At 35.7% G+C, this 27,629-nt stretch overlaps 2 protein-coding genes and 1 pseudogene across 2 annotated transcripts in view; 2 read left to right on the forward strand and 1 right to left on the reverse strand.

Moving 5' to 3' along the window:
* The window catches only part of LOC107724163 (latent-transforming growth factor beta-binding protein 4-like), a gene marked incomplete at its 5' end in the record, with an annotated part of 20,325 nt that extends 16,966 nt beyond the window's left edge, over window positions 1-3,359 (forward strand). The window contains 3 exons of the mRNA XM_016532972.1: window positions 559-812; window positions 2,116-2,265; window positions 2,370-3,359. Of these exons, the coding sequence (XP_016388458.1) occupies window positions 559-812; window positions 2,116-2,265; window positions 2,370-2,506 (541 nt within the window). The remainder of the gene's footprint in view (window positions 1-558; window positions 813-2,115; window positions 2,266-2,369) is intronic.
* A 4,712-nt stretch (window positions 3,360-8,071) lies between these two features.
* LOC107724148 (estrogen-related receptor gamma-like) lies at window positions 8,072-14,112 on the forward strand (annotated as a pseudogene).
* Window positions 14,113-17,538: 3,426 nt separating this feature from the next.
* On the reverse strand, window positions 17,539-27,415 carry LOC107724139 (SH3KBP1-binding protein 1-like). Its single transcript, XM_016532944.1, has 18 exons — window positions 27,273-27,415; window positions 26,930-26,983; window positions 25,736-25,781; window positions 25,556-25,629; window positions 25,404-25,462; window positions 25,212-25,292; window positions 24,979-25,128; window positions 23,625-23,715; window positions 23,340-23,530; window positions 23,143-23,258; window positions 22,978-23,065; window positions 22,561-22,677; window positions 22,144-22,314; window positions 21,056-21,211; window positions 20,391-20,487; window positions 20,047-20,231; window positions 19,808-19,934; window positions 17,539-18,149 (listed from the first exon to the last, which is right to left on the reverse strand). Exons 1-18 carry the CDS (start codon window positions 27,353-27,355, stop codon window positions 17,543-17,545), a joined length of 2,493 nt encoding a protein of 830 aa, XP_016388430.1. The 5' UTR covers window positions 27,356-27,415; the 3' UTR covers window positions 17,539-17,542.
* Window positions 27,416-27,629: the final 214 nt, after the last annotated feature.

Genomic DNA, 27,629 nt, shown 5'->3' on the forward strand with positions numbered 1-27,629 from the left:
TCCCTTTAAAACCGAATGCACAGCTGCAATGGATGCAATGTACTGATACATGTTCTCCCTGCTTGTTTACATTCACTTAAGACGTAATCAGCTGTGTTTACATGAATACTCGTCAAAACGGATAATTCGACATTATTTTGTGTGTAATTCTCCGTTCATGCGATGCGAAAGAGTACTCGCGCGCTGTGAGAGGCGCTTTCTGTGTGTGTGTGCTTCAGTGTCCGTGCTCAGAAAACCGGACCGAACTGAGTTCTCTCTTGCGTCGTCAGATTTATCTATCTGTCTGCTCTTCTCTTACTCCCACATATTGACATTTTTGAACGTTTTATGCGACGTGCAGCAAGTGTATTCTCTTCCCAAATCGTCCCTCCCTAACATTTTCATCTCGTTTTTATTAGTTGACGAAAATGTCAATAAATTTTCGTCATAGTTTTTGTCATTCAAAAAGAGTTTTCGTCTCATTGTCGTCGGTGAAAAAAATGTTGTTGACGAAAATTATGACGAAAATTATGTCAACGAAATTAACACTGTGTGTAACTGTGCCCAACTTATCTCCAGTGGAAGTCGTTACTATGAGGAGGACGATTATGAAACCGCGCCCGGCCCTCCTTTCGGCATCCCGGATCCTCGCGGCGAGCGGACGTTCGACTCGCGACCCCTGCCGCCCCGTCCGGATGGGCTTCCGCTCAGCTTGGCCCCGTTTCCGGAAAACTCCCCGTACAGCGAGGCAGAGGAGGCGGAGTCATGGAGAGCCCCGCCCCCATTCCCAATGTTTCCTGAGAGACGGGAGGGACCACGACGAGTCTATGAGCGTGAGTCCAAAATATGAAGACAAGAGATTAGAATAATGCAAAAAAAAATACTAAACCAGTCCAAAGTGGTTTACTGCTCTGGTTGCTGATTTTAGATTATAACTCACAGAAGTTGTCTATACTGCAAAATGAATTGCTTATTTCTTTTTGCAATTTTTTTGTTGTTTATGATACAAACATGCACTGAACAGAACTTCTGCGCCTCTCATTGGCCATTACATTCATAAGCTCAAGAGAAACTCGTGTGATTGATTATAATGCTCAATGCTGCAAAAACACGTAAAAAATTAATCTGATGCAACATGAGTAGATCTAAATTTAGTGCTGCAATCAACACTTTACATTTTCACATGTCACTTTAATCTTGACAGCCGTAGTAGATTCAGTTTAATTGTGCGGTTTTTGCCCTTTTATCTTAAATTTGAGGGACTTTTTTTTTTGCCCCAAGACCCTGTTAATTTCCAACATTAGTGTGAACTAAATGTAATGTTTTTGTAAACTTAACTGCATGTTTTTTATGTTTATTATATATTTTTTATTTAATCATATTTAATTAATTTCAATTTAAATAAAATGTAGTATAGTTTTAATTTATATTAAATGCAATTAGTTTAACTTAAGGGTGCTTTTTTGACCCACTTAAGTCAGACTTCAGTACATCATTATATGTAATTTCATAATCACTTCTATTGTGTTTGAAATATGGTTAAAGTTACTGCTGAATGTACTGACAAGCATTTAACATTTTTATTGAAACTTATGTTGTGTATTTTAATATACTTGAAATTACACAATTTTAATGAAGTTGCAATGTAGAATATTTAAAACTGTAAATCAAATAATACTCTATAGGTAAAATTAGTCAAGTGCTTTCCATGTACTTAAGTATGTTAGTCAGCACATCAAAATAAGTGTACTTATTTAAAGCGTGACAAAAGATTATTAAAACATGACTTAAAATGTGTTTTCATTTAAAACATTTTAAATTTGACATTACAAAGTTCACTTTTTAAAAGCGTTAAGAAACAGTAATGAGTGTTCTTTCTTTCTTTAAACTTTCTTTTATTTCATTATCATTTAAGTTTTTTCAGTGTAATATTGTGTTTTTTAAAAAACATATATACTTTCAAGATTTGAAGTACACTACAAGTGCACATTTGATCAAATTAAGTGTACTTGTTTTTCACAAGGGAAACCATTTTTTTCACCAGGGTTTGTTTTTTTTTTCTTTTTTGAAAACCGTTGAACTCGTATGTAGTGTACGAACACAGAAGCAGCTGTGTGATTCCTGTGTGTGTTTTAGGGAGATATGAATCCTACGGGAGTCTGAGTTCAGAAGAGTGTGGCATTGTCCACGGCTGTGAAAATGGCCGCTGTATCCGCGTGGAGGAAGGTTACACGTGCGACTGTTACGACGGCTATCAGCTGGACATCACTAGCATGACGTGCATAGGTAACCCTCGCTTTCTCATCTGCAGATTTTTCCTCTCTGTTCCTCCATTCTCAAATAATCACACCACTAGGGGAAGCGACTAAAGATGTGTTTGACTCCTGCAGATGTGGACGAGTGTGACGATGAAGACACGCTCGACTGCGTGAACGCTCGCTGCGTGAACACGGAGGGCTCGTACAGGTGCGTGTGTCTCAGGGGCTTCATCATGTCCCGAAGACCCAACCACTGCATCCCGGCTTGATCGAGGACTGCATTTAGAGACTTACTAATTTTTTTTTTTTTCCTTTTTCCGCCACGTTGCTGTAAATGGTTTATTTTATGACTTTATTTACAATACTTGTGTGTATATATCCAAAAGTCTAATACTGAAGCTTTACACACGACATACACACACAAGACTCAATACTGTTGTGCTTTACTTAAAGCCTTTATGTATAACGCATTATAAAGGTATTTGTAACGTATGTTGTAATGCATTGCATTTAAATAATTGTAACCAAATGCATTCTAATATTTGAAGGTTTGTTTGCCATGCATTATCCTCCCTAAAGGTGTGTTCAGTGTATAGCTAAGTATTATAATGTGTTATAACTGTGGTTCGTGAGATGCATTACAAGACATAATGAATGCATTAAAACTACTTTTATAATGCATTATATATGAAGGCTTTAAGTAAAGTGTTACCAAAAAATTATATATTAATGTACTTTTTCATTGGTTGGACACTGGCCAGATGAGCTTTAATGTCTTGTCATAAATATCTGCATAAACTAATGTTTTTACTCAGATTTCATATTTATGTATTCATATCAATGAAGGCAATTCCATGTATACTATATATAAATATATATATTTTTGTCATATGTCTGAGAATTTCACCACGTTACTATTTGATACTGTTAAATCTGTTTTTCTGTCTTTCGTCTGTTAGAAACCCCCATGTCACGTAACACAAAATGCACTGTATTTGTGGGGGAAATGCAGTCGTGAACTGCTATTGTACATTTTTAAGACATCTCAGATGTTTGTTACATATTTTTATATGTACGTTTTTGATATCTTCTGTGCCGTTTGGAAATATATTTGCACACACTCCCACTGATCACGAAGTGTTTGTTTGTTGACAAGCTTCCTAAAACCCAGTCTCTTCATTTCCAGCTGGAGGAAGATGATTTTTTTCCTCTAAACGTGGCTGATATAATTGAAATCCCGTTGTTGTCATTCTTAGGCCGTCTCTCTTTCTCTCACGTGCTTTGTTTGAGAAGGTTTGTAACCAGCTTATCTCTGCGTGGTCCTAATGTGCCTAGTGTTTATATGAATCCAGCTCATAAGTCCTTTTATAGGCCAATCCGCCCACATCACACAGCCAAGCCGATTACCGGGTTCACTTCGCTCCTAATGTACTTCGGTGGATTGCAGCGAGCAGCGGAATATCAGCTTTCTCTCCATTGTGGCTTGTGTTACTGGCCAACAGTGTAGTGGAGGATTTCAGTTTTCCCCGTAAACTTCCTCTGATCCTCCTTTGTTGATAGTACTGGAGTGTGTTGAGGTTAAACACGGCCTGAACTGGACTCACTCTCTCTCTCACACACACACACACACACTAACACTAACACAGCGAGGCCAGGTTTGAATTGGCTGCCGAATGTTTATGGTGGAGTTTTAGGTCAAAGTTCTTGGATTCAGTTAAGTTTCCACTGACGTCACCATGTAGTGACACAATCATTGATTTTCACGCTTCAGTTACTGCTACGGATAAACTAGAAGCTATTGTAGATGTGTTTTGTTTTTGTTTTTTTTGGGATTGCAATTTTTCATTTTTATCATGACAAATAATTTTCCCCCGAAATTTTTACTTAATGTAATGCTACATAAATACAGTAATGAAAATCGTCCTCTCCAGACACATTTTTAAAATTGAAATTAAAATTCAGTACAACAAATACTACCATGATATATGCTTTCAAATACTTTACAATTGAAATAATTTAGTTTTTTTTATTTATTTTACATTTTCCTGAAAAAAGTATCACAAAAATGTTCAACAGCACAACTGTTTTCAACATTGATAATAATCAGAAATGTTTCTTGAGCAGCAAATCAGCATATTAGAATGATTTCTGAAGATCATGTGACACTGAAGACTGCAGTAATGATGCTGAAAATACAGCTGCGCATCACAGAAATAAATTAAAGTTTACAATATATTCACACAGAAAATAGCTATTTTAAATTGTAATATTTCACAATTTATTTTATTTTTTTAAATAAATGCACCCTTGGTGAGCAGAAGAGACTTCTTTCAAAAAACCTTTGCACTGCTGTGTGTATATATATATATATATATATCCACAATGACATTTTGGAATCTTTATTCAATATGTATTAGATTAATATTTATTTGAATTAACATGTATTTTACAAAAAAAATAAAAAAATAAATACAAATAAATAAATTCGCTAGGTTTAACTAGCACAATGAAATGCAGATCAAATAAATGCTACATTGCTAAGCATGAGACCTTCAAAAACAAAACGTTTTAATTATATTGTATGCTTTTATTTTATGATTTTATTTTATAATGTTTAACCTTATATATGTGTGTGTTTGTGTGTGTGTGTGTATGTGAGTGTATGTGTGGTGTGTGTTTGTGTGTGTGTGTGTGTGTGTGTGTAATAGTAAAAAAAATCTAATTTGTAACATTGTTTTGTAACTGCATTGTACCATGCATAGTTTTTATGATTATTCTCATGACAGATACATTTCCCCCTCAAATTCTCTGAATGCAGATAAGAGACTTCTTTCAAAAACAAAACATTTACAGACTTTTGCATTGTATATGATTTTATTTTCTAATATAATTTCTTGTTTTATAGTATAATATAACTTCTTGTTTTGATTTCTGAGTGAAATATGACCCTGCCATTTCTTGTCAGTTTCTTTCAGCCTGTGTGTTGACTGACCTGTGTTTTAGTGTGTGAGTGTGTCTGAAGTGTGTGTCAGTGATAGTGAGAGTCAGCAGTCTGTCCGATTACCTCTCATGACACTGCAGTAAAGAACACAGCTCCTGATCTCTCACACTGCATGCGAGTGTCTGCCAGAGAGATGAGCGCTGGAGGGCCGAGTCACTGACTCCACGCGTGTGTGCTCGGCATCGCTGTGGAAAGCCATCATACCGTGTGTGTGTCACACTCTCACTAAATGATGCCAAATTCAATCTGAATGTGTTGCTGAGGAGGCCTCTCCTGGATTAAGGCCTGTGGGGAACGAGACAGGTGTTCCTGGCCGGCCTAGACACTAATCCTCTCACCTGCGCTGGGTCAGAAATGGGTCAGTGTTCCGTAACACTCCAAAAGAGGGTCATCACCTCACGCCCCAAACCGGGTCAGCATCTCACAGCCGAGCGGAGAGCTCTAATCCTCCTCACACTGCAATATAAGAGTGTGAGTTATGTACATCACAGACCTATTGTGGAAAAGACTGAAAAGCTGTAATCGTTATGTAATGGATAATGTGCAGCTGGTCTTGTTTACTCTGCGATAATGACTGTACATGATCCTACTTATTTCATGCTAAATCATAATAAATACTATACTTGTGAATGAAATGTTGATTGTGGAGAGAATATGAGCACAGCTATGAAGTGTTATTTGAGTATAACTGAGATACTAAGATAGTTTTTTATTCATATTTTGAATTAGATTTTTTTTAAATCTGTGAAAAGTTGGACAAAATGTTATAAAAAATATTTTTTTTTACATGTATTTTGAATTTTGCCCTGCATTGGGTTGTATTTTAGGGTTTCTTTAGGGTTAATGTCCCTAAAATTAATGGAGGTATATTAATGGAAATTTTTTATATATATATATATAAATACACCTTATTTTCCCGTAAATGTACAGGTACGGCCAATTGTAAATTTAATGTGTCTGGCTTCCGGTGTCATTCACTTCCATCTATTTTTGGTTGTATACAAATAATATTTTTTATGATTTTGACATTTTTTAATGAATATATTTAAAACAAAGAAAGATTATGCGTCTTTCTATAAAGATTAGAATGAATAATAAATATTTCAAATTCTGCACTATTTCTAGGTCACTAATCAAATTGGTGACATTGATCATGGGACTCTATCATCTGACACTCGGATGTTGTTCTTCCAGTGAAGCATGAAAATGGTCGTCAGGTTGAACACAAACATGTGGATCTTTCAAATTTCCACTGAAATTGTGCTGATAATCATTTGTATATTTACATGTAGTAATGGCTCCTAGAAAATGTCTCTCTTTGTGTAATAAGGTTACGCAGACATAAGCATTGCATCATAGTGTGTGTGTGTGTGTGTGTGTGTGTGAGAAATCCTGACCTACTGACTGAACATCCACAGCCGCACTCCCATTCCCACCAATACCAGAAATAAATGTGTGTCTGATGCATTCGTTTGGATCGCTAATGAAACTGATTTTCAGCGTTAACAAACTGCAACAGATTAGCCTAAACCAGTACAATTTTCTAGTAACATTTTACAGTAAGGTTTAATTTGTTAAAATTATTCGACTACATTAGTTCGGATTATTATAGTTAATTGAAACTAAAAACATAAAACAATTTATAAAATAAAATATATTTTATTTGTAAATATTTAAAAAATATATATATATATATATTTTTCATAAAATAAAAGAAAATAAATAAACTGCAATTAAATAAAATCTTCATTCTCATTTCATTTAGATGCACTAAAATAACTGAAATTAAAACTGAAATAAAATTAATGAAAACTATATCGAAATATTTTAAAAACGAATAAAAATGACAAAACACAATACAATTACTAAAACTTTTTAAAACAGAAAATATAACAATAAAATCAATTCAAAATATTAATAAAAACTATGATAGTATCTCAGTGATACTAAAATGTTTACTTGAACTAATGATAAACAATACTTATACAGTATTTAATAATCTTTGCTAATGTTAATTTCAACATTTAATAATGCTTTTTAAAATCAAAAATTGTCAACATTAATGCACTGTGAACTAACATGAATAATAATGCAATATTGTAATTCATTAATTGTAATAAATTAATAAATGCATTGCTTATTGTTAGTTCATGTTAGCAAATGCATTAACTAATGTTACCAAATGAGACCTTATTGTAAAGTGTTATTAATTTTCTCCCTCTCAAAAACCACTTTACCATGTAAAAGAACACAACTAAAAGGTTTTACTGCAGCAGCTGAATTAGAATTAGCATTTAACTCAAATAAATAAACTTTACACTGACGTGGCCCAAAAATCAATCAATGAAATCGAGTGATATATGACTGGACTAAAACCAGCAGAGATCCTGTAGTTCCAGTACAAATAACTCAAATTGGAGACTGTTTTGAGCGTCAACATCGGAGGCAGCAACAAGGAAATGAAGCAGATTTGATGCGGCGGGAGAGGTGTGTTGGTGTTCACAGCCAACTGCAGATAAGGAATATCTTTATATGTATTTACATACAACAAAGGTCTCGGTCACTGTGTAAAAATGGATTAAAAATGGGGAAAATGGACAAATTTGGTAAAAATGATGAAAAAGCATCTCTGCACAGTTCATCGTGTATTAAAGCCCATTAGCAAACTTTCTGTAAATACGTTGCTTTATGAGAAACTGGCCTTGATGAAGTGATTTGCAGTTGAGCTGTCAGTTATGAGAGCCCATCAGGTTTTAATCAGCATGCATCTGGATTAGACGCCCGACCCGCCCACCGCAGAGCATCACTTACATAAACCTGCAGCTCAGCGTGCAGCTCCATTCCCTCTCGTCCTCCTCCCTTCATCTCAGACATTTCTCACGCACAATCCCTGGGGAACTGCAGTGATGGACCTGAAGACGTTTTGCCTGAGTGACAACTTCCAGTTTCTAAACCAGCACAAGTAAGCAGGACTATTACTCTTCCTAAGTTAAATGTCTTTTTATACATTAGTCTTATACCTAAACTCTGTAGAAAGTGTTCTCTTGTCATATGTGTTATATGGCACGGTTTCAGTTCAAAGTTTTCATTAGTAATTACATTGAGAGAGTTTTTAAATAGCAAAATGAACTTTTGGTGTAAGTTTTGCAACTCTTTGATTTTACTAAAAATGCCAGTAGTTGAGTTTCATTTTCAAGTTTTAATGGGCTGAAACGTTTGTGGTGTGTAATAGGGTGACACAAGACTGTTTGAAGATTGCATGTCATTGCAAATATGTAAATAATGCTTTACTTTTCATTATATATCATACATAAATATGCAGTACAGTATTTAATCACTATGCAATGCTTACGAAATTCTTAAAAAAACAAATCTTTAAAAAAACTGTTTCTAATCTCAACTGCTTACTGGCATGATGTTTTTAAGCTGTGCAATAATTGACTTTCAAGGAGTTTGTGATAGTTTTGCATAATTCAGTTTTTCTACTACATGGCCTAATAACTTCAATAACCTAAAAAGTAATTCATTAATAACCTAAAATTAATTGATAGATATTGTGTTGCTTAACAGGTTGTCATGCTGAAAAATTAATATGCATAAATAGTCTACATGTTACATAGCCTACTGTATATCACATTAACGATCTGTTAAAAAGTCATGATTATGAATGACTACACTTTAAACCTCTTTAGCCTAGATAAGTGTAAATGTAGTTTTAAGGCAAACTAACACTTTTTAAACTCGCTCCACCTCATATCAGTCTTTTGGATCCGTCCACCTCTGATGACCCTCCGTCCCCGACCGATGCGCCGCTCAAAGCCGCCCGGCGGAGCCCCTCGTTCGGCCTGGACAGCAGCGCGACCCCCTTCAGCCCCGGCAGCGCGTCGGACAGCAGCGGCTACAGCGTTTTCTCCGGGAACCCGTCTCTGAACCCGGACTCCCCCGTCAGCTCCAGCTCCAGCTCCATCTCCAGCAGCAGCGCTGCGGCTCTCTTCCAGCCCGTCGGTCACACGGAGTCCCTGCTCGGCTGCGACTACATCCCGTCCCTGAACCCCGGGCCCAAGCGCCTGTGCCTGGTGTGCGGAGACTTCGCGTCCGGCTATCACTACGGCGTCGCGTCGTGTGAGGCGTGCAAGGCTTTCTTCAAAAGAACCATTCAGGGTAACGACCGCAGCCACAAAACATCATTACTATGTTCATAGGACTTTCAACGGAAGTTAGTATGAAATTAAATAAGTAAAAAGAATAATAATAATAAAAAAAAAATAGAAAATTTATTTATTGATTTGTTAAGTCCATTATTCCATATGGACTTACTAATGAAAGCTAGAAAGTTATATATCACTAATATATATATATATATATGTATTAAGCATTTTTATATTTTCTTTATATAGTGCAATAATATTTCTTTCTTTTTACTTATTAATATTACATTTTTAATTAGCCTATAAATATTAATTATGAAGTCATCAAATTTGCTCATGATAATGTTGTGACACCAACATTATACATTTTCATATTTAAATGGATTACTGATTTTCACAGCATGTATAATGTTAATTAATGACTTGATAATGATAATTAGTGTTCAAGTGTGTGTTAGAGTGGTTTATGGTGTATTTTTAAAGCAGCTGTGCTGTTAACGAATGCAATGATCAATATGACACGAGTAAACTATCTGTCTGACATTGATTTGTGTGTGAAGACTCAGTGTGCTGCTGTTTTAATCAATGCACCTCGTCAATGCAATTGTCTTAATTGTGATTATCTAGAGAGGTCTTTAAATAATACCAAGTTTCATTATTATTTGATGAAGAACTGTAAAGCTGAGATAAAACTGTTGCCAGTGGTTAATAATTAGCCACTGGAAATTTTATAATTTTTATATATTATTTATTTTTTGGAAATGTAGTGAAGGCAATGGCAATATAAAATCAGAATTGTTGCCTGTTGGCACATTTTGACAATATATGCATTAAATATAAACTGGCTATATGATAGATGTTGTGGTCTGCTCCAAATATATTTTTTAATTTTCTAATATATATTTTTTTTAGTTTTGTAAAGGTTTCTGACAGACACAGATGGAGCATTTATATTGGCTTTGACCTTGGGCAGACAGAGCACAAGTGTGTGTTAGCATATCAATATATTGATGAAGTGTTCAATCACATAATGCACGCTCTAATCCCACAGAGTCTTGTCCAGCGTCGTGTTTTAGACAAATCTGTTGATCAATGTTAACTCAATGGAAATTCCAGGATTTGCTTCTCTGGGCATTAATGCGTGTTGAACAGTCGTCAATACTCTGGCCTCTGGGGAAGCACCAACTTTCTACCTCTTGCCATGATTATTAAATTATGAGGCAGTGCAAATCAATAATTGAACTCTGTCTGGACTCCTATGGATTTCTGTGTGAAAGCTCAGCTTGTGAAGCATGGGACAAATGGACTTTATGTTTGATTAAACATATGATAGATAGAGCGCACTTAGTGGAGCTACAGCTCTCAGTGTTGTACATACAACTGAACTGAGTGTCTGTTTTTATGGCCTTTTAATTCAACAAGTACTAATTAATGGCATTCACTAACAACGTTAAAGCATGTGCTTACATATTGAGCAGTGGTGCTCACACGGGCAGCATGCGTTCATATCTGTTCTGTAGTCTTTCCTGAGACTATCCCGATTTTTGTTTTCCTCTGAAAAAAAGAACTTTTTGTTTTTGTTTGCGCTGTGTTATATGTCTGATGTAAAGATGGCTTGATTTGTGTGTGTTTCAGGAAACATCGAGTACAGCTGTCCGGTGGTGAACGACTGTGAGATCACTAAGAGACGGAGGAAATCCTGCCAAGCATGTTGTTTCCAGAAATGCCTGCGTGCCGGCATGATGAGAGAGGGTGAGCTCCTCTGAAACCTGACACGAAACTCGAACTATTATTTGACCGTCATTTTATCTTTAGATGTTTGCTTTGCATGGCTAAAAATAACTTATGTGCATAAATGCCTAGAGTGGGATCCAAAAAGACCACTAGGGAAAAAATGTTTTTTTTAATTCCAAATATATTAGCAGCATAAAAGTGAATATTGCATATATATATATATATATATATATATATAAATGTATGGTAAAAATGTATGTATTATATGGTAACATTTTATATTAAGGTAACATTATTTACCATTAACCAACAATGAGCAATACATTTATTACAGTATTTATTCATCTTTAAAAGTCTTACATCTTTTAAAGTCATAATTATGAGATGAAAAGTGGAAATTCTGACTTGTTGAAATAATGACATACTGAGTTGAAATTATGACACACTAGGTCAAAATTATGGCATACAAAGTCACAATTATGACATAAAAAGTCAAAATTGACATACTAAGTTGAAATTATAATGTACTGTCATAACTGTGACAAAGTCGAAATTAAGACAAAAAGTCATCATTAGGAGACAAAAAGTTGAAATTATCAAAATTCTAACAAAAAGTCTCAATTATGACATATGACAAGTCGAGATTATGAGATAAAAAGGCAAAAAATAATTTTTAAATCTCATAATTATGGCTTGGTATGTCATAATTTTGACTTTTTATCTCATAATTATGATTTTTTTTCTCTCCATAATTTCGACATCTCATAATTGTGTCATAATTTCGAATTGTAAAGTCTTAGTAAGTTATAATCAGCAAACCGATCCGTGAGTCCCACCACACACATACTAACATCCATTCAAACAGCCTTTATTCGAGTTGTAGACCATTTTCGAAATTATTAATATTAACAAAAATACCTGCAGACCTGAGCATGAAGCCCAGCATTAGAGACTGTGATCAGTGGATTATGAGAGGTTGAGGATTTAACCTGATTAAGGGTTTAACATCATCAATAAAACATCCTCATCTTTTCCTTTCTAGGAAACAAAGTGATCTCTCAGCTCCTCGTATCTGAACCGGCTCCTCTGAGAGCCGCCCCTGACCCCGCGACCCCTGACAGTGACCTTAAAACGCTGCTGTGCTTATGTGACCTCTTAAACAGGGAGCTGCTGGTTATGATCGGCTGGGCCAAACACATACCAGGTACACAGCCATTGGGGTTTTACTGCTATTATACTCGACACACAGATGTGCTGAAGTAAGTTACCTGCGATGTGCTGGCTGTGTTTGGCAGGTTTCTCTGGCCTCTCGCTGGTGGATCAGATGGCGCTGCTCCAGAGCGGCTGGATGGAGACGCTGGTGCTGAACGTGGTTTGGAGATCTCAGGGTTCGGCTGACGAGCTTCAGTTTGCGGAGAACCTGCGACTGAACGAGAGCCAGTGTCGAGCCGCAGGACTGCATGATCTCTACACGGCTCTGAGACACCTGACCTCCAAATACCAGCAGATGGGCCTCAACCAGGAGGAGGTGCTCACTCTCAAAGCCATGGCTCTGGCCAACTCAGGTATGTCTATATATAAACCTCTTACATTACCTCTTAAATTATTAAAGTGTAAGCTTGAGATATATATATATATAGAGAGAGAGAGAGAGAGAGAGAGAGAGAATAGATAATGGATAATAAAATCATATTATGTTTCATTATATTATTTATAAAAATACATACACTTATATTATAATATTAATATACAAAACTATTGATAAAAAATGTATATTACTATGCCATCTTATATTATTTATTAATACACCCTCTTAAATTATAAAAATTATAAAGCTTGATAATCAGTCAAATAAAATTAATGAAACATTAATGGTATATTATATTACATATTATAAATTATATACAGTATATCAACTCATTATTAAAATATTTTATTATTAAAGAAATCTATTTATTAATAATGAATAAAAATATATATTATTTGTTAATATACCCTCTTAAATTATTACAGTTTAAGCTTGATATATGAAAAAAAAAAAAAAAAATATATATATATATAGATTAAATTGAATATTTATATACTCATTATTCAAATATTGTATTATTACACAAAACTAATTATAAATCGAAGCAAAGTCTTTAGTGTGTCAACATTTTTGACTGTGGTGCATGTATGAAGAGGCTATATGTTAATTAATTATGTAATATTGATGCTGTTTAAGTCTTCATGGATTGCTCAAACCCTGTCTGTATCTGGTTCGTGTGACAGGAATTCTTTCTACTTCATGTTAGCTCGCATTTTCAGTCTCTGGCCAAGAAAAACCAATCAATATGGATAGAGCAGTTCAGAGCTCAGATCAATGCATCCGAACCCGCACCATTAGCTGCATCTCACATCTGACCGCAGACCGTTTACTGTCAGACGACACCGAAAAACCTAAAGAGCGTAACCAGATAGACCTTGGCTAGTCCATTAAGCATCAACAATGGATAACAAACAGAGGGTTTAACACTGGGCTCAAACACCCAAGAGCCTCGTATGACCTTGCCGATGGTTTCTTTCTTTCAGACGCAGAGAACATGGAGGGAGCAGACGCTGTTCAGCGCTTCCAGGACGCGCTCCACGAGGCCCTGCAGGACTATGAGAGCAGCCAGCGGCCGTCCGAAGCTCACCGCGCGGGGCGCCTGCTCATGACGCTCCCGCTGCTGCGTCAGACGGCACACAGAGCCGTGCGCTGCTTCAGCCGGCTGCACACGGACGGGCGCGTGCCCATGCACAAACTCTTCCTGGAGATGCTGGACGCCACGATCTAGAGCAGGACAGTGTGGACTGAGGTGTTGTAACAGAGCAGCTCATCCTTCACGTGGAAATCCGGGTAATCACGTCCAGTGCGACGCTTAACGCAGCTAAACCAGTCTGCCAGACGAGAGGTTAAAGGGTTAGTTCACCCAAAAATGAAAATTCTGTCATTAATTACTCACCCTCGTGTTGTTCGAAACCCGTAAGACCTTCGTTCATCTTCGGAACACAATTTAATATATTTTTGATGAAATCTGAGGGCTCTCTGACCCTCCCATAGACAGCAAGGTAACTACCACGTTCAAGGTCCAGAAAAGTACCAAGATGATCGACAAAGTGGTCCGTGTGACATCAGTGGTTCAACTGTAAAGTTACGAAGCTACGAGAATACTTTTTTGCGCAAAGAAAACAAAAATAATGACTTTATTCCACATTTTCGTCTCTACTGCGTCACTTGTGGACGCGATCGCGCGTGTGGCGGCGCTGACCCAGATCCGGCGTGATGACGTCATGAAACCGTCATGACGAAAATGTGGAATAAAGTGGTCATTTTTGTTTTCTTTGCGCAAAAAAGTATTCTCGTAGCTTCATAACTTTACAGTTGAACCACTGATGTCACACGGACTACTTTGTCGATCATCTCACAATGTGGTAGTTACCTTGCTGTCTATGGGAGGGTCAGAGAGCCCTCAGATTTCATCAAAAATATCTTAAATTGTGTTCCGAAGATGAACGAAGGTCTTACGGGTTTTGAACAACACGAGGGGGAGTAATTAATGACAGAATTTTCATTTTTGGGTGAACTAGCCCTTTAATATCACTCTCTGTCTCACTGAAGCACAACCTTTTAGTACTATTTATTTGATTTATATGACGTTCACAGAGATTATCGTTTGATATGGTGTCGGCGATAGTTTAGTTGCAATTTTTTAGTTTCACATGATATATCAGTGTTTTTAATTTTGTATTCTGTAGATGTTTGTCAGGCTAGATTTGGGAGGTTGGTTACTATTGAAGACGCAAAACAGTTCCGGCGATCAGCATCAGCAACATAATCGTCAACACAAATAGTCTGCAGTACATCGTCACGCTATTGAGCAATATGCCTTTCTATTTATTGTCTAATTTATTTCAAATGCCATCTGTCTGCTGTTATTTATATGAGAATAAATTATTTTTTGGAATTTTCCAGAGTGCTTTTTTCCAGGTATTGACAACTCAATGAGTGCATTTACAAACACAACAACTTTAGAAAGTTTTATTCAGTGTTCTGAGAAGAATAACTATGTATATATATAATTTTTTATAATTTATTATAATATTATGTAGATAATAAAAAATAAAATATGATGTTAAAATGTAATTTTATATATAAAAACACAAATATATTATAATATTATATTACAAAACTAATTATTAATAATGAATAATTAAATATTATATTATTTATTAATATATCAATTTAAATGACCTCTTAAATTATAATGATAATGATTTTTGTTTGGTTTACTGATATTCAGTAACACCAAATTAAAATGTAAATATATATATATATATATATATATATTATATTATTATACAAAACTAATTATTAATAATATATCCATTTAAATTACCTCGTAAATTATTATAATGGTAATGATTTATTTGATAAATGTAAATATGATAATCAGTAACACAAAATTAATTTATATTATATTATGTATTATTAATTTCTGTAAATACTGTAAATGTTTGTCAATATAGATTTGGTAATTTGTCCAGCTGTTGCCTTTATTTATATGAAAATGGTTTATTTTATTTTAGGGAATTTTCAATAGTGCTTTTCCCTAGATATTGGTATCTGAATAAGTGCATTTACAAACACAATAACTTCATAAAGTTTTATTCAGTGTACAGGAGGAATACAGTAAAAAAGCGTAACTATAACTTATCAAATGGTTCACGTTAAACAAAAAGGTTCTTTGCATTCACAGCTTCATTATAATCATCGGCAGAACTGTTTCAGATTCATTTAGGGATGATATTGTTAATGTAACAACCAATATACCATAACAATATCTGGCAGAGATACCCAATTTTCAAGCTTTGTCATAGTGTAAAATACTATATTTTAACAAAAAAGGAGATGATGTGATTTCATACTTCATATTCTAGCATAATCAAATGCAAGCTGACTTTAAGGTGTAATTCATAGTTTTACTATAGTAACAGCCCCTGTTTACCATCTCAGAGGCACACTGATCCTCCGGCAGCAGTGAAGACTGTCTGCATTCACACACAACAGTCCTCTCAGGCGTAACTGAACTCCAGTCTGTACTCGTGTGTGTGTTCGGGGAAATTATGTTGAATGTTTGCTGATTCATATACATTGTGTTGACTGTAATACACAATGTCCTCTTCATCTCTCGCTCTTATTTACACTGCATTACACATGGTTTTGTTAGTTATAGACATAATACACACACACACACACACACACACACATATATATATATATATATATATATTTTTTTTTTTAGAAGAACTGCCTGTAAACTTATTACAGACATAAACCATGTTTTCTTTACAGCGATATCAGACAGGCTGATAATGATCTATCTATCTTTTTTTTTTACTGTCATTAGGCAATATAGTAACTGATGGCCTTGTCGATTTATAATGCACATTTTCTGTTTCTAAATATTTAATATTAAGTATAATGTAAAATAAGTATTGATTTAAATTCATCTGTTGTGTACATCTTATTTGCTACAATTATACTGTAATATATACATGAGCCCATCCTGCTCTATAGATATCAGTATTGCCCAATAATGAGCAGTCGAGCACTAATTACATCATCCTGTCAGTCAGAACAACATTCACACATATTTCATGTTCATGCAGGAATATTAGCCTGTGTGACAACAAAGCCTCAAGATGATGACGTGCAACTTCTGCACCAGCAGCATCACTATTATCACTAAATGCAACTGATCAAATAATGACTGTTTTCATACAGGCTGCTTAGACACGCCCCTAATCTACCATTGGCTGGCTAAACACAAAGCCCCGCCCCAATCTCACTTGATTGGTTGAGTCAAACAAACATAGACACAGTGTTTAGACTTTCCAGGGACTTTTAGTCTTTGCATATTAAGTTTGGGAAGTATGTTAACATTTAAAAAAATAAAATAAAATTACACTTCAGTTTTAAAGCCAGTCCATTCTTTTGTATATTACGATTAAACCAATCTGCCTTCACTTTAATGACTAAAAAGTGTCAGCAGAATAAAAATGTACAAATGAAAAGTTATTTGTTCTTCAATGTCACCCATGTTGTTTTTTTTAAATATCATGGAATGTGACTTTTTTTTTTCTCGCCTACATGCGAAATACCATATTCTCATAATAACTCCACATTCTGTATTATAAGGCACCCTGTGATACTGAGAATACTGCTCTAAAATAAATATATTTTGTAAATGTTATAACATTTTATCATAATTCAGAATTTTGAATAATTCAGTTTTTGTGAATAATATTATATATATATATATATATATAAATAAAATCACATTCAATATATATACAATCTTATGCTCAAAAATGAATAACTAAAAATCCAGAATTTCCTCTCAGAAGCTGGTTTCATTCATGTGAGGTTTAGGGCTGGTCGAAGATGAAGAGGCGGGGCTTTCCTGCCCAGGTACATTCTCATTGGATGGGCTCTCACTGGTCGGAGAGGTCAGAGGTCGTCTTGGAGACGAGACGTTAGATCTTGGAGATCTGGCTGGACTGAGCGGTGAAGGAGCAGGACTCGGTGCTGCCGAAGCTGGTCTTCTCATGGATGCTGCTGCTGATGATGATGATGATGAAGGTGTGGACAAACACGCCGCTGGCAGGGCAGAGAATGACGACTGCATTCTGAGACCGAGCCTCGCTTCGAGCTCACTGCACACAGCTAAACTCCGTCTCCCCGCGTCCAGGCCGGCCGTGTCCGAGCTCTTGGCTCTCTCCTGACAGCGCTCCACAAAGCTGCCTCTGTGGATGGAGCCGAGGCCGTCCCGGTCCTTCTCTCGCTCCAGAGGCCCGCTGCTGCTGCCGAGAGAGGACTGGCTGAGGCCAAGGTGGGGTTTGCTGAGGGGAACCAGCGGGGCCTGACGGGGCAGACTACCGGTCAGAGAAACCAGACCTCGAAAACCACCAGCAGCTCGACCGCTTTCACTGAAATGAGACTGAAGACTGTGGGGAGAGAGGCAAAATAAATAAGCAATACTGCCATCTACAGGACATGGAGAGAAAAGAAGGGTAACCCTTTATTTGATAGCATCCTGGTTACACATTACATGTATCTACTCTAGTAATAACAGTAAATTATGCATAACTACATGCAACAAACCCTAACCCTATAGTAAGTACAGGCTGTTAATGAATATTTCTCAGTAGGCTACTTAAATGTATAATTCAGTACAAGAATGTTATGCAAAGTTATTTGTAAACGGTTTTACTAGTGACTACCACTTTTCTAGGTCGGTCTGATTCAGGTGGAATTACAATATACTGTTTTATATTTCCATAAAAACTAAATATAAGTTGCATTGGGTAAAAGTTGTATTCTTGAGAGAAAAAACCCTCAGGTAAGTCGCTTTTAATTATTACGTTCAGAAATGATGTGAAATAAAACCAAACATTTATAAACATTTATTTTAATTTAGGTGTTTTAATTGTCACTCCACAAATATCCGTAAAATTTAACAGAGTAAAGAATGAGAATGAACAAACATAACTATAAAATTATAGCGCCATTCATTATTTCTTTTGTAAATATGTACTTCAATATAAACATAAAACAACACCCTTCACAGCCCTACTGTACAACATACATTTTATATTGAGCCGTGAAACCTTTTATTTTTGATTGACAGCATTTTAGTTTAATGACGAATAGACTGCAATGTCAAGTTAGTAAAACTAGAACTAAAATGATGTGGGTGCTTGATGTTAACTGCATTAGGCTTGCTGCGATAGACGGTGTTTTCGGTTAAGCCGCAACACCGGTTACGTCATTTGCCTACTGCCCCCCCCCACCGTCGTTTAGATTTTTTTATAGTAACAAAAATCATTTAGTCTAGTTCAGTTTATCACGTGAGGAGAGTGAGTCGAGCTGACTGACACGAGTGAGGTGAGAAAGACAAGACGATGCCAGAAGATTGTTTAGAAAAAAATGCAAAGGCTCCTGTTTGGCAATATTTTAGATTCTGAAAAGCCTATTGACGGGATGTTTTTTTTAAACATTCGTTTCTTATTTATTTGGTTCCACAGTGTTTGCTGATTACTTTATATAAACTTTGTGTATTTTATTTATTTTATTTTACATCAAGGTGTATATGCCGAGCCTCCAAGCTTTCTTATTCATTTTACTAATAAACGTTCTATGTTTCTTATTTATTTGGTTTAACAGTGTTTGCTGATTTTCAGTTTTATATACCTATTTAAACTTTGTGTAGCCTAAGTCATTTGTTATTTTATAAGGCATATATAGTGTATTTTTATTAGTTTTGTTAATAAAAGTTCTATGAGTTTGACGTTGTTGTTGCTTGAATTGAATCAACGCCGAATTGCCGCTAATTTGAAAGTGAAAATAAAATGCGCACGGCGCTTTTTCAAGCTATTTGAAAGCCAAGAAATCAGAGGAAAAGAAACTGCATTAGAAAAAATTATTTGGAATATAAATTGCAGCATGTTTCAGATGCTGTACAATGCTAGTATTAATGTGTACAATGTTAAAATCTCGAGGCTACACTATTGCAAGATCTTTCCTATATCTGTGATTTTTATTCCCCTATAATTTAGGGACTAATCAGCATGTAGTTTGAGGGTGTAGGACTGGAGGTGTGTACCTGCACATGGAGTTGCGTGAGGAGTGTGTGAGAGACGCGGCAGGACTCATGTCTGGTGTTCGGGTCAGTGCCAGATCACACTGGTCCAAAAGCTCCAGTAACTCCTCTTCAGTGGGACCTCCGAGAGCTTTAACACACAAATACACAAAAACTGACCCGGTGCCAGAGAAAACAATGTTTTTGCCTGTCCTCTCTTTCCTTATAATGCATTTCACATTCATTTATTCTTCCACCCTCACCTTTGATATCCACTTTCCCTGCGATCTCCATCGCCGTCGTGAGGTCCCACATCTGGATGCTGCCGTTGCTGTGTCCACTGAAGAGGTACCGGCGGGGCCTGGACCCAATGCGGCTGGAGCCCTCACACTCATGCACCACAAACGCTGTGATGGACGTCCCGTCCACCGAACGCACCTCACACAACCTTCAGATGAGACACAGACCAAGTTTAGCACTCTCTCAGAGCGCAGCACCTATATTTGTGGTGATCAGCATGCATCAGTTAACACCAGTTAATTTAATTTTAGTCAGCTGCTCTACTGTTAAAATAGGCTGGTTTGTCTTGTTTGTATTTTAAACTGACCTCTTCCCATTGGAGGAGAGCCTTACGTAGAGTTTATCCGTGTCGGGAACCACACGCTGGATAAACACCTGCTGCTCGTCGCGCTCCCCATATGGACCTGTGCACACAACCATTAGTCAACATATTCTAGCCCAAAAACCAGTCAAATAAATATAAATGTGACCCTGCAGCACAAAAGCAGTCTTAAGTCGCTGGGGTATATTTGTAGCAATAGCCAACAATACATTGTATGGGTCAAAATTATTGATTTTTCTTTTATGCCAAAAATCATTAGGATATTAAGTAAAGATCATGTTCCATGAACATATTTTGTAAATTTCCTACCGTAAATATATCAAAACTTAATTTTTGATTAGTAATATGCATTGCTAAGAACTTCATTTGGACAACTTTAAAGGCGATTTTCTCAATATTTAGATTTTTTTTTGCACCCTCAGATTCCAGATTTTCAAATAGTTGTATCTCAACCAAATATTGTCCTATCCTAACAAACCATACATCAATGGAAAGCTTATTTATTCAGCTTTCAGATGATGTATAAATCTCAATTTCGAGAATTATGACTCGTTTTGTGGTCCAGGGTCACAAATGTGATTTTATTCTAAAGCAATGAGGCTTCATACTGTCATTCTGAACCATCTTTGAGGCTGCTGACTACATCTCACCTATTTCAGTGCCAGCAGCACAGCCTCCATGGCCATCAATATCGTCCAATGAGAGGATCTTAAAGGAAGTGAGGGGGGTGGAGCCAGGCTGAGTGGAGATCATGCCTCGGAAACGTGTCACTGTCCAGGTACGAACGTGATAGTTGTCTGCACAGACTGCACGAAGGATTTTTGATCGATTTACTCCAAAACTCTTTTCATTTATGTAAAGAAATAAAAAAGCATTTTGAAAAAAAAAAAAAAAAAACAGAAGTTAAATGAAAAGAACTATTTCAAGGTCACTGTTTAAATGTAATAAAAAATTAAATGTTAAAAAAAAGTCTGTTTTTGTTTTTGTTTTTCCAATTCAATATTAATAAATTATACAGAAAGAAATTATAAACCTTTCAGACTATTGATCCCCACTACATTCTGCACATGAAAGAGCATTAGTGTGTATGAAGAAGAAATGTTTTAAGCCACTGATTAAATGTAATAAGAATTCATTTTATTTTATTTAAATTTTTTTAATGTAAAAAAAAAATGTATGAAGAAGAAATATATCTAAGTCACTGATTAAATGTAATAAAAACTAAATGTAAAATGTTTTTTTGCAAGTTGAAGGTTTCTGTTTTTGTTTATTAATTAAATATTAATGAATTATACTGATTTTTTTTTTTTTTTTGGAAAGAATTAAAAAAAAAATTGTATGAAGAAAAAATATATCTAGGTCACCGATTAAATGTAATAAAAATTAAATGTAAAATGTTTTTGCAATTTGTAGGTTTCTGCTTTTGTTTATTAATTCAATATTAATGCATTATACTGATTTTTTATTTATTTTTTTTAGAAAAAAAAACAAAATATGTTTATGAAGAAATATTTGTAGGTCACTGATTAGACGCAATAAATGTTTACAAATTTATCACATTCAAGTTTCTGTTTTCAAATTTATATTAATATATTGTTTAGATTTATAAAAAAAAAAAGGATAAATGGATATATGGAAATGGAAATAAAAAAATATTTTTACTATTAATCTCAGACTTTTTATCCCCACTATATTCTGCACATAAATGAGCAATGCGTATGAGATGAAAACTCTTTACCAGAGATGAGATGTTTCTCAGACAGCATGATCTTAGTAACAGGGCTGCGGTGAACGGAGAAGGTCTGGAAGAGCTGTGGACCGGATCCCACCGTCTCTGGATGCTGCACTATGACACGCACCGTGCCTGAACTAGTGCCATACGCGATCTCGATCCAGTTCCCACTGTCACCTGAACAAACACAAGGTTTGATAGAAATGACACTAAAGTATACTTTAGTTTACCATAAATGCTTGTCACTACATTTGGCAGAACACACATTTGTTTCCTTTAAAAACATTACATTCCGTTTGCACTTAAGTATATTCTTTTAAAGCATATGATTTCCGTAATAAGCTCTATGTGGCTATATGTGGTATGACGCTGGTCTGGGTGTGTGTGACTGGAGTGTGAGATGAAATCAGAGGCTGCCGTTACTTGTTTTGGGCGTCAGGTAGACACTTAGAGCAGTAATAGCATCTTCACTGGGATCTCGATACAGCTCAGTCACCAACAGATCGTTATCCTTCATCCGCAGTGGAAACTTCTGGACATCTGAAAGACGCAGACATGCATGATATGTCAGTGATCAGCTTGATGAACCACCTGAACAATCAGTAGAGGTGGGTGGTATTTTTTAATGTATCCCCAAAAATATTTTACAACAGCTTATTGTCATTTCAGTTGGAAATTCAACAACAAAAAAATGGTTTATAATTCTATAACCCTGTCGCAATGCCTTAATAAAGTGAATTAAATGTTTTAAAAAATAAGATACTTTTTTATTTGCAACTTTATAAAGCAAAATCAAAACATGAGAAGCATTAGATTATTCAGGTCTGATTGTTGCTTTACCTATGTAGTAAATAGATCCATTATTACATCCCAAAATGAGGAACGATCCGGCTGTGTCATAACTGTTGATGGGAACCACATCCTGGTTCTGCATTTAGAGAGTAATGAGACACATTAGAAATGCAGAAATGATCTAACAGTCATGCATCACTCAGCTCTCATTACCTGCCAGTGTTTAGTGACTGCGTTCCACACTCCCACTTTACCCGTGTGGCTGGTGGCGATGAGCTGATTTCCTACGAAGAACAAAGCCTCCACCGGCACATTCAAACTGAACACACCTGCCGATCAGAACAAACAAGAACTCTGGTTTCCAAACATTTGTGAAAGATTCAAAAGCATTAGATGAAATGAGAGCTTACCAATTTCATTGCCCTTTCCATCGGGACAGATTGCCCACAGTATGATTTCTGTGCCCGATGCAACGGCAACCATCTTATCGTTGTCCCCTAGAGAACCGCCCATGACTTTGGCATTAAGAGCCACTCTGTCAATCACCCAGTCCAGCCGAGGGCTGGTGAACACCTGCTGCCATCCAGTCGACTCTTTAACCCTGAGCACAAGAAAGAGACGCCCCATTTAAAAAAAAAAATCCCACACATACATCCGAATCATTACTATAAGTGTCATTTAAAGAGGAACCCTACCTGTAACAGACCACAAACTGGGCATAAGCCACGGCAATCCAGTTATGATGACCGCATATGATTCTGACCATGCCTGGATCAGAGATCGGACCTAAACAACACAGATCACACGATTCAAGAAATTGTTGAAAATTACTCTGCAAACAGGAAGAATGAACTAAAGATGCACCCAAGAGAACTGTTTTGCAGGAAGCAAAAAAGAGAGAATAGAATAGAATAGAATAAACCAGAGTAGAATGGCATAAAATAAAATAGAAAAGAATAAACTAGACTAGAAAATGAGTAGGATTGAGTAAAATAGAACAGAACAAAATAAACAGTAGAAATGAGTAGAATTTAGTAAAATAGAATGGAATAAAATAGAGCCGAATAGAATCAAACAAATCCGAGTAGAAATTAGTCAAGTACAGCAGAGTAAAATCGTAAAATTAATCAGGCTAAAATAGAATAGAACAGATTAAAGCAGAGCTTAAATTAGTTGAACCGAGTAAAACAAAATGGAACTGAGTAGAGCAGAACTTAATCAAATCTAATAAAACAGATAGTAAATTAGTAAAACTGAGTAAAATATAACAGAACCGAGTAGAGTGCAACAGAGTAAAATAAAATGGAATACAACAATTATTTAAGTAAAATGGAATAAACTAAAGTAGAAATAATTAATTAGAGTAAAATAGGACCGAATAACCTAGAGTAGAAGTGAGTAAAATAAAACAGAATGGCATAAACTAGTAGAATAAACAGAATAAAATCAACCAGAGTAGAAATTTGTAGAACTGACTATAATGGAATTTGATCTGAGTAGAGTAGAACAAAACTGAATAGAATGGAACAAATCAGACTAGAAGAGCAGAACTGAGTAGAGTAAAACAGAATAAACAGTAGAAATTATCAGGCCAAAATAGAGCAGAATAGAATACACCACAGTAGAACGGAGTAAAATAGAACAGAATAAAATCAGAGTAGAAATGAATAGGAACTGAGTAAAACAGAACAGAAGTAAGCAGAGAAGAAATTAGTAATTGAATTAAAAAGAATAAAATAAATCAGAGTAGAAATAACTAGAACCAAGTACAATAGAAAATAATAGAACAGACAGAAAACAGAAAACAGAACAGAATAAATCAGAGTAAATAAGAGCACATTATAACAGAAAAGAACAAAATAGAATAGAATATACCAAAGTAATGCCAGAGTAGAATGAAATATAACAGTAGAATGGAATATGTCAGAGTAGAAAGGATATATATAAAAAATAGTAGAGTAAATCAGAGTAGAGTGAAACACACTCGAGTAGGGAAAAGCAAATTGGAGTAGAATGGAATACTGAAAGGAATTGAGGAGAAAGGCAGACCTGTCACTTTCTCCTCCATGGCAGCTTTGCTCAGGTTAGGCGGCATTGTGTTACTCCTCCTCACAGGGGCCCTTTCCGCGGGCCCCGCACGGCCCCCCATGAACTGGGGTCCTGCCACACTGTGCCTGTTTCTGTGCTTCACCGGATACACTGTAACACACACAGCGAGTCTCTCAGAAAGCTGCGGTCACTTCACATGGTGTAAACGCTGTCTCTGTGCTCAGGGCTTGTACCTGCTGGAGGCAGGTAGCCGTTGAACAACACGTTCCCGCAGGAGGAGCGATCCAACTCATCACACAGCTGCAGCTTTTGCACTGCAGAGACAAAGACCTGATTAGATGAGGCACTGCTGTGTAAACACCCATTTAATCAACATGCAATTTAATATAAACCATCAGAATAATCCCAGCACAGCCTGATCTCACCCAGCGGCGTGATCCCATAGAACTCTGCCTCGTGCATTAACAAGTGAACATCTATGGACCTGCCAGAAAAACAGAGTTATGCCATCTAATACCTAAATTTGACATTTAAACTTCAGCGTTAAATGATCTATCTCACAAAAATATAGACATACCTGGGGTGAAGCTCTTTAGTGCGCAGAAAGTTGAGGATAGGAGCAAACAGAGATGGATCTCGGTCAATGAAGATCTAAAAATGACAAATATCACATCAAAACACACTCGCATAGTAGCATCTCTGTAAAGATAGATCTATGTATTATTATTTGTAGCATGTATAATTGAATAAACCTCACCGCTCCAGTCTCATCTTTAAGTGTTGATATCCGTCCACTTAATAAACTAGAAGTATAAAAAAAAAAAAAGCTGGCATATTATTAAATCAATAATTCTGTGGTAATAAGACATATGCCAAAAACAAACAAGCAATCCATATATCAGTATGGTCAGTTATTATAATAAAACCTAATTTATGTTATAAGCACTTAAATGGTCAATATACACTGCCGTTCAAAAGTTTGGGATCAGTAAAGATTTTTAATACTTTTTAAAGAAGTTTCTTATGCTCATTAAGGCTGCATTTATTTGATCAGAAATACAGAAAAAAACAGTAATATTGTGAAATATTATTACAATTTAAAATAGCTGTTTTCTATGTGAATATATAGTAAACTGTAATTTATTTCTGTGATCAAAGCTGTATTTTCAGCATCATTACTTCAGTCTTCAGTGTCACATGATCTTCAGAAATCATTCTAATATGCTGCTTTGCTGCTCAAGAAACATTTCTGATTATTATCAATGTTGGAAGCAGTTGTGCTGCTTCATTTATTTTTTTTTTGGAACCTTTGATACCTTTTTCGGAATTCTTTGATGAATAAAAAGTTAAAAAGAACAGCATTTATTCAAAATAGAAATCTTTTCTAACAATACAAGTCTTTACTGTCGCTTTTTATAAATTTAACACATCTTTGCTGAATAAAAGCATTAATTTCTTTCAAATATAAAAAGAAAAAGAAAATCTGCTGACCCCAAACTTTTGAACGGTAGTGCATATTGTTAAAAAAGATTTCTATTTAAAGTAAATGCTGTTCTTTTAAAACTTTGTATTCATCAAAGAATCTTTAAAAAATGTATCACAGGTTCCAAAAAACAAAACAAAACAAAGCAGCAAAAACGGTTTCTAACATCGATAATAAATCAGCATATTATAATAATTTCTGAAGGATCATGTGGAGTAACGATGCTGAAAATTCAGCTTTGATCACAGCAATAAATCACATTTTAAAGTATTTTAAAATAGAAAAGTTATTTTGAATGGCAATAATATTTCAGTTTTTTTTTTCTGTATTTCTGATCAAATAAATGCAGCCTTGATGAGCAGAAGAAACGTCTTTTAAAAATAAAAACCAAACTTTTGAACAGCAGTGCACATAAACCAAGCCAGGATTTGGTCTGGTTTAACTTAATCTGATCTAAAACACACAAACCTTGAGAAAAACGAGTCAGGAACCCATGTCAGAGTCTGTCTGGAGGTGCTGAACCTGAGGTTATTCATTCAAACATAAAAAGAAAAACACTTTTAGCCAAAAAAAAAAATAATAATAATAATATTTTTTATTTTTATTTTAGGGGTCACGGTTATTTGACAGAGTTACGAATGCATTCATAAGCAGATGTTTATTACTGTCTGCTACTACTTACAGTAAGTGGCATAAATAAAAAGCAATACTAAAACACTACTGCAGACTACTTGTTCTGAAGACTACAGTAAAGTTCCTAAAGCAGAGAATGTTAATGAAGTGTGGCATGTTTGCATATTTAACACAAAACCTTTTGCCCCCAACGTTAAGATGAATGATGTCGCCAATCCTCGCCATGATTTTCGCGTTTAAGGCCACACGTTCATAGTTCATCGGATTTGTAAGTAGGTATTACTATTAACTCCATAATTACGCTGTTTAATTTTACTAGCCGTAGTGAGGAAACAGCGGAAGAGCGGATGTTGTAACAAAATATCTCGTGCGGAAGTGGAGACGCGCTGACTTTCAAAATAAAAGCCCGTAAACTAACCTTATAAAAGCCTAACAAAATCACGCTCTCGTCTTCCTCAGGTTACCGTGAGCGTGTGTTGCGGGTAACGCATTACAAGTAACGCGAGTTACGTAATCAGATTACTTTTTTTCAAGT

The sequence above is a fragment of the Sinocyclocheilus rhinocerous genome, unplaced genomic scaffold (genome assembly GCF_001515625.1).
Source record: "Sinocyclocheilus rhinocerous isolate Xijiao unplaced genomic scaffold, SAMN03320098_v1.1 scaffold1394, whole genome shotgun sequence".
NCBI classification, from domain to species: Eukaryota; Metazoa; Chordata; class Actinopteri; order Cypriniformes; family Cyprinidae; genus Sinocyclocheilus; species Sinocyclocheilus rhinocerous.